The sequence below is a fragment of the Lactuca virosa genome, chromosome 8 (genome assembly GCF_052849685.1).
Source record: "Lactuca virosa cultivar CGN04683 chromosome 8, Lactuca_virosa_CGN04683_v6, whole genome shotgun sequence".
Taxonomy (NCBI): domain Eukaryota; kingdom Viridiplantae; phylum Streptophyta; class Magnoliopsida; order Asterales; family Asteraceae; genus Lactuca; species Lactuca virosa.
Window position 1 is genome coordinate 4,477,894 of NC_136433.1, and position 13,296 is coordinate 4,491,189.

At 36.3% G+C, this 13,296-nt stretch overlaps 1 protein-coding gene across 2 annotated transcripts; it reads left to right on the forward strand.

Annotated features, from left to right (window-relative positions):
* Window positions 1–8,274: 8,274 nt before the first annotated feature.
* LOC145134949 (sterol 3-beta-glucosyltransferase UGT80A2-like) lies at window positions 8,275–12,988 on the forward strand. Of its 2 annotated transcripts, none has more exons than XM_079069753.1 (13): window positions 8,275–8,605; window positions 9,363–9,529; window positions 9,631–9,994; window positions 10,083–10,253; window positions 10,333–10,396; window positions 10,531–10,588; window positions 10,707–10,884; window positions 11,555–11,658; window positions 11,817–11,919; window positions 12,043–12,119; window positions 12,184–12,231; window positions 12,309–12,458; window positions 12,586–12,988. In XM_079069753.1, exons 1-13 carry the CDS (start codon window positions 8,458–8,460, stop codon window positions 12,754–12,756), a joined length of 1,803 nt encoding a protein of 600 aa, XP_078925879.1. In that variant the 5' UTR covers window positions 8,275–8,457; the 3' UTR covers window positions 12,757–12,988. The 2 variants fall into 2 exon arrangements, with proteins under 2 accessions (XP_078925879.1, XP_078925878.1); XM_079069752.1 differs by having other exon boundaries at window positions 8,280–8,605; window positions 11,528–11,658.
* Window positions 12,989–13,296: the final 308 nt, after the last annotated feature.

The window sequence follows — 13,296 nt, forward strand, 5'->3', positions numbered from 1 at the left end:
TGCACAACCTCTACTCGTCGAGTTGGGGTCCACCAACTCGTCGAGTAGATGCTATAAACCACGCGGGCTGAACGGGTTCAACACGACGAGTTGGGGCCTCCTACTCGTCGAGTTCCCACAATAATACGAATATAAAGCTTTAAAATTTATACTTGGGAGTCGTGATGTTACAGCCAGTACCCGAATATGCTAGGCAGTATGTGTATTGTATGGTATGTGGTATGATGGGGGAACTCACTAAGCGTTGTGCTTATGGTTTTCAGTTTTGGTTTCAGGTATTTCTTCTTCAAAAGGAAAGGGGTCGGCATGATTGCAGCGCATCACACTATGATTTCCGCACATGAGATTTTTGGGAGTTATACTCTGATGTTGTTTTATTGTGACATGTTTTGACTATTTGATACACTGGTTTTGTTATGAGTTGATACTATGGATGTTTTTAGACAAATGGTTTTATAATTATTAAATTAAAATGAAATTTTTTGTCTTGGATTTTGGGATGTTACAGTATTTTTCTCTTTTTTTTATTCGAACTAGATATGGAAATGAGGTAATAGATTACCAAGGACCCTAATCCATATATGTACCCCATGTTCATCTTCAACACGAAACGATGATCTCCATCGAGGAATCAAAGATTTTGCCTCCTTAGAAAACTGCATATGTTATGACAGGAGGAGAAGGGCTTTGGTTGATACTCGTATAGTATTTAAACTTGAAACGTATGATAAGACTGCACATAGCCTCACTTTAAGTTTGGTAGGCGATGCAGGAGCCTTAATCATAGCTAATAGTTTTCATATTTCTTATTTAATAGGATGGCAATTCTTGACCCATCTCATAACCCGAAACGAAAATAAACGAGTTTGGGTTGAGATTTCTGACCCGCCAACCCGTTTATTTCATGGGTTGGGTTGGGTTACCTGTTTGGGTTCATGGGTCAACCCGCCAACCCAACTATATATCTTATATTAAAAAAAATTATTTATGAATTAATGGAATGTAGTCAATATACAATGTGCCCTAAGCGACTAAGTCCTAACACTCCTAACCCAAAATCCAATTCTAGATCCATATTTTCAGACGTGAGAGGCATGTATTTGGTTGTTCATTTCATTCTAGTCAATTATTAATGAATTTAGAGAAATATATAATTCGTATAAAGTTAACATGTGAAAAGTTATCCGAAATCGACCCACTGACCCGTGAACCCATATACTTGAATAAGTTATGTGGGTTGGGTTGATGTTTCCAAGCCGCCAAGCCATATATTATATGGGTTGGTTAGGTCAATGTATTATGACCTGCCAACCCAAACCCGACCGACCTAATTTTCAGGCCTACTATTTACAATACAAAAAAAATATTGTTTTCACTCACTAGATGTGGTATGGATTCTTGACCTTTAAATCTAACATTTATCGTTTAACATATTTATTTCCAAGTTCAATTTAGAAAAAAAGGACCTATATATAACAAAATATCTGCAACAACCATATGTTTTTCTAAAGTTGAAAATGCTATTGGGTATTGGATTATATCATTAACAAATTGATTATTAAACTAATGTCAATAAGGAATGTTATTACTAAACTAATACGTTAAAGATATGATAGTTATGAAAGAAATTCTAGCTATTAGACGAATTTTAAAATTTTATATTACTAGACTTAATAACTAAATTCTAAGTGTGGACTGAGTGGCACTAGATGGGTCTGATACAGTATGTACTAAAGATACCTCCAAGATCAAGAATCATTGATATTCTAGACGAGGGTTGAGTGGCTTCATCATCAAACTAAACCCGCTCATCTCTTTCTCTCCGAACTTATACCATATGGTGTACTTGTATATTGGGAGTGGGTTGGAAAATATGGATTATTTGTTGTGTGTTAGGAGTGATGAAAGTGAGAGGAAAGAAAAAAAATGTAACACCTAGATGGTAAGTGGTTTTAGATGGTCGAGGGAAATTGATTCCCTCCACCCTAATATTTAAACTAATAGCATAAATGAATTAATCTCCAAACTCATTAAACTAATAACATTTTATATTACTAGACTTAATAACTAAATTCTAAGTGTGGACTGAGTGGCACTAGATAGGTGTGATGCAGTATGTACTAAAGATACCTCCAAGATCAAGAATCATTGGTGTGACATCCCCTAATTTCTCGGCCAGAAAAGACCGATTTTGTTTATGTTTTTTAAAATAAAATCAGAGTAATCCTTTTAAAAGGTGTTGCGGAATTTGTTCCCAAAACAAAACATGATAAAAATTTATCAAAACCTTTGTTTAAGAAATATATATTCTCATTTTATATTAAAAGCTCGGGATGTCATGTTCCGATACAGATCAAAAGCATAAACAAGACATTATAAGCCTTACATCAGTTATTTACAACTACTGGCCTATAATCCAAAAATCACTCATTGTCATCATCCGACTATGCTCGGGGTCCACTACCTGTAATATAAAAAGCTGAGTGGGTCAGGCTTGGAAGCCTGGTGAACATATAGGGTTTTCAACCCACAATAAATAATAAACTCTTTAAGTTTATCAATCAACAAATAATTTATTAATTTCATCAACCAAAAACAACCCTAATTACCCATTCCCGTTATCCTCACCTTACGTCCCTAAAACAACTATCATAAGGGACCTAGCCTAAGGATTTTCATTAGGGGTGACAACATTGCTTCGGGGGTTCCTCAGCAATTTATGTCAAATAAGGCAACCAATGGGGTGACAACTTTGCTTTCCTTAGCAAATTATGTCAAACAAGACAACCTAACATAAAACAACCAATAAGGTGACAACATTGCTTTCTTCAGCAATTTATGTCAAATAAAACAAACACCGGGGTGACAGCATTGCTTTCCCTTCCCAATTTATGTCAAATAGGCACGAAGTCACATCGTCGCCAGGGTTTATACAATAGGCACTACGTCTCATAGTCGCCAGGGTTTATCTAATAGGCACTACGTCTCATAGTCGCCAAGGTTTATCTAATAGGCACGAAGTCACATCGTCGCCAGGGTTTATCTAATAGGCACGAAGTCACATCGTCGCCAGGGTTTATCTAATAGGCACGAAGTCACATCGTCGCCAGGGTTTATCTAATAGGCACGAAGTCACATCGTCCCCAGGGTTTATCTAATAGGCACTACGTCTCATAGTCGCCAGGGTTTATCTAATAGGCACTACGTCTCATAGTCGCCAGGGTTTATCTAATAGGCACGAAGTCACATCGTCACCAGGGTTTATCTAATAGGCACGAAGTCACATCGTCGCCAGGGTTTATCTAACAGGCACTACGTCTCATAGTCGCCAGGGTTTATCTAATAGGCACTACGTCTCATAGTCGTCAGGGTTTATCTAATAGGCACGAAGTCACATCGTCACCAGGGTTTATCTAATAGGCACTACGTCTCATAGTCGCCAGGGTTTATACAATAGGCACTACGTCTCATTGTCGCCAGGGTTTATCTAATAGGCACGAAGTCACATCGTCGCCAGGGTTTATCTAATAGGCACGAAGTCACATCGTCGCCAAGGTTTATACAACAGGCACTAAGTCCATAGCTGCCAACATACTAAATCCGTAGCTACCAACGTACATCTATACTGTACTAAATTCATAGCTACCAACGTACATCTATACTGTACTAAATTCATAGCTACCAACGTACATCTATACTGTACTAAATTCATAGCTACCAACGTACATCTATACTGTATTTAATTCATAGCTACCAACGTACATCTATATTGTACTTCTATCCCTCATACTTTATCTACCCATGTTTTACCCAACATATTTGAAGATAAAATATATATACATTTTAAATCATTTTAAACATGTATAAAACATTCATTCAACATCCATCTCAAATAAACAAACAACATATATACACATATCACGTATTTTATATAAAATACTTCATATCTATGTGTAAGATGAAAGTGACTACACACTCACTTGATTTAACGATAACCGGGCAGCACTTCGTTGCCTACAATGATCGTTTCTAATAAAATCGGGAGTTTTATTGAGAAACCGGGCTCTGCGAAGGTCAGGCTTCAAAACCGAAAAGATAAATTTTTTGGGTCTTCGGGAACTTCGGAACGTATTTCGGGCTTTAGAAATGATACCGGGGCTTCGGGGGAAGTCAAAATGATAAAAAAGATGAAAATGGGTGAAAAGTGACAAATTTCGGATTCTACCCGGGAAGTCTCGCAGCCACTACTATATATAGTAGCGAGGCTTGGATCCGAACCGAGGAGGGAAGGGCACGCGTCTACGAGGCTCGGACCAGGTGGCAGCAGGGCGAGGCTCGGATTGGTCAGCTGCGAGCTTTGGATTGGTCAGCAGCCTCGGTCGAATAAGGAGGCTACACGTATGCGAAGGGGGTGTCCGAGGAGCATCCGCGGGGTGTCTCCTGCGAGGCTGTCCGAATGCGAGTGGACCGCGGACTTGGTCCAATCAGAAGACAACGCGCGAAGCTCGGTCCTATCAGGAGGTGCCACGTGGAGGCCTCGCATGCGAGGGATAACGTGTCCGAGGTGACTCAGCGAAAGCATTTCCGGCTACAAGCTTCATTAACAATGAGCGCGATGCTATCGATCGCATTAATTTCAACCTTCTGACTTTAGTCAGATGCTACATCGAACTTGGTCCTCCGAACTATGTAACAAAATCATCGTAGTCGGACTCAATTTGATATGACCACTAGGGTCGGAATAACAACCAACTTACTAGTCATTACCGAAACAAGGGTAATGACATGTCCGAATAAAACGGAATCAATCACTAGTTTCTTGGTAACCTTGTGACTTTCCCTGATCCAAGCGTGAGTCCTGTGCTTCCAGTAGTATAGATCTCTACTACTATTCACACCTACTCATACTCGTCCCAAGTACTGTCTCGCAGTCCCCAAGTCCTAAAATCACAAAACAATTTAACACATACGAATGTGTCCAAGTAATCATAAAATTTTCCTAGACTCTACTAGGACTTCTTCCACGTGTATCTTTAATCATCAATTCTACTTCAACTTGGTTGGTGATGGAAATTCCAAACGATGGAATAACTTCAAGAATTACACCAACCATTCCATCATCCTGCCAATCGGAGGTGTACTTCAGACGAGGGTTGAGTGGCTTCATCATCAAACTGAACCCGCTCATCTCTTTCTCTCCGAACTTATACCATATGTTGTACTTGTATATTTGGAGTGGGTTGGAAAATATGGATTATTTGTTGTGTGTTAGGAGTGATGAAAGTGAAAGGAAAGAAAAAAAATGTAACACCTAGATGGTAAGTAGTTTTAGATGGTCGAGGGAGATGGATTCCCTCCACCCTAATATTTAAACTAATAACATAAATGAATTAATCTACAAACTCATTAAACCAATAACATTTTATATTACTAGACTTAATAACTAAATTCTAAGTGTGGACTGAGTGGCACCAGATGGGTGTGATAGAGTATGTACTAAAGATACCTCCAAGATCAAGAATCATTGGTATTCTAGACGAGGGTTGAGTGGCTTCATCATCAAACTAAACCCGCTCATCTCTTTCTCTCCGAACTTATACCATATGTTGTACTTGTATATTGGGAGTGGGTTGGGAAATATGGATTATTTGTTGTGTGTTAGGAGTGATGAAAGTGAGAGGAAAGAAAAAAAATGTAACACCTAGATGGTAAGTGGTTTTAGATGGTCGAGGGAGATGGATTCCCTCCACCCTAATATTTAAACTAATAACATAAATGAATTAATCTCCAAACTCATTAAACTAATAACATATTATATTACTAGACTTAATAACTAAATCCTAAGTGTGGACTGAGTGGCACTAGATGGGTGTGATACAGTATGTACTAAAGATACCTCCAAGATCAAGAATCATTGGTATTCTAGACGAGGGTTGAGTGGCTTCATCATCAAACTAAACCCGCTCATCTATTTCTCTCCGAACTTATACCATATGTTGTACTTGTATATTGGGAGTGGGTTGGAAAATATGGATTATTTGTTGTGTGTTAGGAGTGATGAAAGTGAGAGGAAAGAAAAAAAATATAACACCTAGATGGTAAGTGGTTTTAGATGGTCGAGGGAGATGGATTCCCTCCACCCTAATATTTAAACTAATAACATAAATGAATTAATCTCCAAACTCAGTAAACTAATAACATTTTATATTACTAGACTTAATAACTAAATCCTAAGTGTGGACTGAGTGGCACTAGATGGGTGTGATACAGTATGTACTAAAGATACCTCCAAGATCAAGAATCCTTGGTATTCTAGACGAGGGTTGAGTGACTTCATCATCAAGCTGAACCCGCTCATCTATTTCTCTCCGAACTTATACCATATGTTGTACTTGTATATTGGGAGTGGGTTGGAAAATATGGATTATTTGTTGTGTGTTAGGAGTGATGAAAGTGAGAGGAAAGAAAAAAAAAGTAACATCTAGATGGTAAGTGGTTTTAGATGGTCGAGGGAGATGGATTCCCTCCACCCTAATATTTAAACTAATAACATAAATGAATTAATCTCCAAACTCATTAAACTAATAACATATAGTAATATATAAAATATCACAATTATTACTAATATTTTCTAGAATCAGTTAAAACCAATGATTATAATAAAATATAACCCCATTAGTTTTCTATATACAAGGTTAAGGACTTAGGGTTTTCTATACCGATCAACTTGAGGATTCCTAAATCTAAGTTGAGTTAAGGTAGCGAGTTCACATTGGATACATGTTTTTTTTTTCATCCCTAATATTTGGAAGCCGTAGGGGACTAAACAATCCGGATTAGGGGTGAGCATTTGGACCGGTGGACCGGACCGGACCGGTGAACCGGACCATTTTTTTGGACCTCGGGCCGGTTCTCGGTTCTAGGAATCCATCCCGGTCCGGTCTAATTTTTTTCCCGGTCCGGTCTGGTTTGTACTGGGTTTAGAACCGGTTGGACCCGATTTAAAAAAAATTGTAATCTGTGAAAATTTTTAAACAACCATAACTCATTCGTTTTAAATCGGATTGACACGCGGTTTTTTCCAACGTTTAACTTACAGTTTGTAGATGAATTTAGACTATAGTTTTGTTGATTTTGGTATAGTATTCAATGAGTTACAGACTTTCAAAGTTGAGCTATCAAAGCTGAAAAATTTAAGCTTTTCAGCAACATTTTTAAAATTTTGTAATCTGTGAAAATTTTTAAACAACCATAACTCATTCATTTTAAGTCGGATTGACACGCGGTTTTTTCCAACGTTTAATTTACAGTTTGTAGATGAATTTAGACTATAATTTTGTTGATTTTGGTATTATATTCAATGAGTTATAGTCTTTCAAAGTTGAGCTATCAAAGCTGAAAATTTTCAGCTTTTCAGCAAGTTTTTTAAAATTTTGTAATCTGTGAAAATTTTTAAACAACCATAACTCATTCGTTTTAAGTCGGATTGACCTGAGGTTTTTTCCAACATTTATTTTACAGTTTGTAAATAAATTTAGACTATAATTTTGTTGATTTTGGTATTATATTCAGTGAGTTACAATCTTTCAAAGTTGAGCTATAAAAGCTGAAATATTTGAATTTTTAACTATCATTTTATACTATAATTCTGAATTTTATGTATCTTTGATAGATAAATCATATGAAAGGAATCTTGGTGAACTTGATTTATATGTTAGTTGATTTTATTTGGAAAATTAATTTTACAACTTATAATATTATAACATCAAGGTAGATTAGTTATGCATGAAAGGAAAACATAATCATTTTACAAGTTGCATCGTATCAAACCTAAAAACTTATTTTAACGACTTGTACTCTATGCAATTAAAGTTGTACCGGTCCAAACGGGTGCAAGAACCGGAAAACCCGGACCTGGACCCGGACACGGACACAGACACGACTCATCCGGTCCGGTCCATGGTCCACAATATTCTCCATAACCGGTCCGGTCCAAGCGCCGGTCTGGTTCGGTCCAAATACTCACCCCTAATCTGGATGACTAACAGGGGGCCTAAATAGGGATAGGGTCGGGTTCGGGGGCTGCATAGCCTGTCAGTTTCCACCGCTAGACGGCTAGAGAGATGTGGGCCGGTCTATTTAAGGTTAGTGGGCTTATTTAGATTTAGAATAAAAAAATAAAAAATTGTTTTGATTCTAGATAGCCGTAGCCCGTATGTGACCACCAACTCATTCAAATTTCCTACCCAATTCTGTCTACCGATTCCCTCGTTGGCATTGCTTTACCAACAGTCCAACACCTGTCTTTGAATGTGATGTAAGCAAGCAGGCGGTCACAACCGAACATATTCCTTCCTTCCTTCGTAACCAAAACCCTCTTTTCCGTTTTCTCCCATTTTCAGCTTTCAACAAAAGCACTTCCAATCCTTTTTTTCTTAAAGTACTACAGCAATCGCCATGAATTCTTACCCTGATGTGGGCGACGGTGGTCATCATAATCAAAGCTCATCTCCTAGTGTCACTTCTGAAAGCCCACCGGAACTCGATTCTGATGTTGAGATAACTGCCGCAGACGAACCGCCTCAACATGTCGGTCTATCTTCAGGTTTCCCCTTTTTTCGTTTTCACATATCTGGGTGGCATGTAACTTTAAGCCGATGAATTTATACACCAAATGTGATTATAATTGTGGGAGGAATTGCTAATTTTGAGTTTTAAAGAGCGCCCTGACTGTGAAACGAGTGAGTGTTTGTATGAATCTGTAAAATAATTATTCTAAGGACTAGAATACTAGAAGAGTTAGGTGAGTAGTTGTTTTTCTATTAAAGGTTGCTGAATAGTTGAAAATTTTAGCATCTCTCTCCCTAAAAAAATAAGAGCCTTTTTCTTCAAACTTAATTGCTTTGACTAATGCGTATTGGATCTATTTCGGATTAAGCCAGAAAATAACTTGTGTGAGGACGATGTCATTTTGTTCTTTAATTGATGTTTGACCTGATGACATTTGATCTTCTGGTTAATCCTCTCCCAATGATATGATGGATTGAACTGAAGTAATATATAAAGAATTTTACTTCAAGACTCTAATTCCTCAAGAGAGTTTGTTAATGTCGCCCATCAAGACTCTAATTCCTCAAAAGAGTTTCTTATAGTAACTGCAGGCAATACCCATAATATTACTACACCTTCTATTAAACAAATAAATCATAGGAAACTAACAACAAAGTGGATAAACAATCGATTCTTAGATTAAGTGAAGGGTGCCAGTATGTATGTCTTGAATAGTTTCTCCATTTTCCACAATGAAGTTTATTCTATTTGTTAACCTATCAATTGACAGCTTCCAAATGTTGTCTACTCAGCGTCTATTAATCGAAATCTTCCCGGTGGAAGTTCTACTCCAGACACATCATCAGTGACAACCAGTAGTCAACAACAACAACAACAACATGGGAGAATTAAACAAAACAAAATCCATGGCCTACTTGGTGCTAAGTTTTTTGACAGTAAAATACCTACAAAAAAGAAGGTTTTGGCTTCTTCCCTTCTTCAGTTACTACTTCTTATTTTCAAATAAATAATTAATAAGTATGATTAAAAACAACATAAATGTAATGTACTTTTCTGCAGCTCAAGTGGTTGAATCGGTTAGCTAGTGTTCGAGCTGATGGCACAGTGCAATTTGAAATTCCGGATGAAATCAGGCAACAAAGCTTGGATTTTGGTACCAAAGTTGAAGCTACTACTACTGAAGATGAAGATAAAGATGGAGATTTTGATGCAACAGCTATTCCAGATTTCCCTCCATTGCAGATTGTTATGCTTATTGTTGGAACAAGGGGAGATGTACAACCATTTGTTGCCATTGGAAAACGTTTACAGGAATATGGTCATAGAGTCAGACTAGCAACTCACTCCAATTTCAAGGAATTTGTCAAGGCTTCTGGCCTTGAATTTTTCCCTCTAGGTGGTGATCCCAAAGTCCTTGCTGGATGTAAGTAAAGTAGCCATATATATATATATATTATATTAATAGTTTTATCTTATAATTTTTTTGTGATGGGGTTGAATTTGTTGTGTAGACATGGTGAAGAACAAAGGATTTTTGCCATCAGAACCTTCAGAAATACCAATTCAAAGAAGTCAAATAAAGGAGATTGTATTTTCTTTACTTCCTGCATGTACTAGTCCTGATCTGGACACAAATGTTCCATTCAATGTTGATGCTATAATTGCTAACCCTCCTGCATATGGTAGGGCCCACATCACATCACCATTAAAATTTTTAGTTAGTTATTATTAACTACATTGAATGGAATTATGCTTTTTCAGGTCATACTCATGTTGCAGAAGCACTTAAAGTTCCACTCCACATCTTTTTCACTATGCCATGGACGTACGTGATACTGATATGTCTCTTCTTCTATTGCTTTTTTTAGTTTTCTGAGAGTGCCAGTTAGGAGGGATAGGGTGAGTTCCGTCCTTTTACTGATATTCTTCTTTTTATATTTTTAATTTTATTTTCTTCAGGGCTACAAGTGAATTTTCACACCCTCTTTCACGGGTTCGGCAACCTGTGGCAAATAGAGTAAGCAGCTTTGATTATTGTTATAATTCCAACTAGTTACTTTATTATTTGTACTCATGGGATCGAACACTATTATTATTGTTAATAAAACAGTCCCTCAAATTCTTGTTTGTTGCAGCTGTCATATCAGATTGTTGATGCATTAATTTGGATGGGGATGCGAGATATAATTAATGAGTTCAGGAAGAAAAAGTTGAAGCTAAGACCTATTACATATTTAAGTGGTTCATATAGTTCTCCACATGATTTGCCTTACGGATATATTTGGAGTCCACATCTTGTTCCCAAACCAAAAGGTATGACTGTCTATATTTAGTTTACACATAAATTAACAAACATGCTGATGCTGCCTATAATTGGATTAGTTATGCTCCATATCATCTTGTCCCCAAACCAAAAGCTCTTCAAATGTCTCTGTTACTTTCACTATACTGTCTCACAAAATTCTGAAATAGATACTATAGGCAATTGGTTTATGCAACTTTGTATTTCAAGTCTTAAATTTATTAAAAAATTGTGCCTTGGATACATTTTAATATTGGCCTTAGTGTACCACATGCTTCTAAAAACAAGTATTTAAAAGGACTAAAAGCAAGAAATAGCAACATATATTCATTTGATTGTGTATTATGTATTATAGCATCTTACTTACATTTCTTTCTGTTACAACATTGTAGTTTTTTTCTTATTGAGGCATTGCACTTTGAATTTTTCTTATTAGGACTCTGTAATTTGAAAAACTGTCCAATGATAGCAAGGCAAGGAAAATTGTTTTGTATTTGGATGACATTGAAACAAATCAATGGAAGTACATTGCTGTTTCTGTAATCCAAAAAAAAAAAAAAAAAAAAAAATGGAAGATAACAATCTAATCTATACATATATCGTGGATGCTTATTGTATAGTAATGATATGTGTTGTTGATTTGATTAATTTCAGATTGGGGTGCGCATATTGATGTTGTAGGTTTCTGTTTCTTAGACCTTGCATCAACTTATGTACCTCCAGATCCCCTACTGGAATGGCTTCAAAATGGTAAAAAGCCCATCTACATTGGATTTGGTAGCCTTGTGAGTTTTTTGTTTTTTTCCTCTCAAATGTTACATAAATAGATTAGATTAGATAATACAACCACTTAAAAGTAACAACTCCAATACCCCTTGACTAAAAGCAGCAGCAATACAATAGTTTTAACTGTTTGTAATTGATTTGATGACACATGACACAGCCTGTTCAAGACCCTGATGGAATGACAAACATAATTGTGGAAGCCCTAGAAATTACACAACAACGAGGTATCATCAACAAAGGCTGGGGTGGTTTAGGAAACTGTAAGATCTTTATCTTCCTCTACTTTTCCACCTCATTAATTATATATATTTAAAAAATAATAATAATGCTAATTGCTATATATATATATATACAGTTTGTTTGTTAATATTGTATATGCGCAGTGGCCAAGTCGAAAGATTTTGTATACTTGCTGGATAATGTTCCACACGATTGGCTATTCCTACAATGTGCTGCTGTGGTACGTAAATTTTTTTTATACATTTTCATTTGTGTAAAAATAAAAAATTATTTACTTTTTGCAGGTTCATCATGGTGGTGCTGGAACAACTGCTGCTGGTCTTAAAGCTGCGGTGAGCTTGCTTTTATATCATATGGAAAAAAATCCAAGTATTGTTATTTTTATAATAATGTATATAAATTACAACAGTGTCCAACAACTGTGGTTCCTTTCTTTGGAGACCAACCATTTTGGGGAAAGCAGGTTCATGCTAGGGGAGTAGGCCCCCCTCCAATTCCTGTGGAGGACTTCTCGCTCAAGAAATTGGTTTCTGCAATACACTTCATGTTAAAACCAGCGGTAAGTAAAACAGACAATTATACTTATTTACTTTTGTCATAATATATATATATATATATATATATATATATATATATATATATATATATATATATATTTACTTATTCACACACACACACACACACAGGTGAAAGTAGCTGCTACTGAACTGGCAAAGGCCATGGCGGATGAAGATGGGGTTAAAGGTGCAGTGGATGCTTTTCATAAGCATTTTGGTCGCAGAAAAGCTCAGTCTCCACCTGCAAAACATCCAACACACTTTTCACTTTCAGTCAGACATTGTCTGGGTTGTACTTAGACTTCATATTCAGGTCTCCTCACTTTTGTCAATACCTGTAAATTTTATTTTTATTTTTCGACACAATTGATATCAGTTGAGAGACCAGTTTGATTCCTATTTCTCTTGTTTTTTCTTCTTTTTGGCTGGATTGTGTTATGTATAGGAAGGTTCTTATAAAGTTTATGTTGAAAGAAATCTAAATATGGGAACTACGCTAAAATTCATTCAATGCCATTGTCATTCATTCTAATAGTAATGCTTTATCAACAATGTGATGCATTCATGATTCATTTAAAATAAATGATTTCTGATTATGATATGTAAATTATATACTATATCATAGAGTTGATGGTGATGTGAAATAAAAGAATCATATTATACATGTCATCCGATACAAATGTTTTCCAAATGTAAAGGGTAGTCACTAGTCAGTCATCCCACATGCATTCCATTTCTTTCAATATAAATCATTTAAACGCATTATAACATTATTAGTTACTATTACTTAATTAATACTCGAGTAGTAAAAAACAGTGTATACACTAATTAATATTCTTT

What these genes read in the sequence shown, in the direction of transcription:
- LOC145134949 (XM_079069752.1), top strand. Translation starts at nt 8,458, where the DNA reads ATGAATTCTTACCCTGATGTGGGCGACGGTGGTCATCATAATCAAAGC. An exon ending in GGCAACCTGTGGCAAATAGA is followed by an intron (nt 10,589 to 10,706) that starts GTAAGCAGCTTT and finishes TGTTTGTTGCAG; the next exon opens with CTGTCATATCAGATTGTTGA. An exon ending in TCTTGTTCCCAAACCAAAAG is followed by an intron (nt 10,885 to 11,527) that starts GTATGACTGTCT and finishes GATTAATTTCAG; the next exon opens with ATTGGGGTGCGCATATTGAT.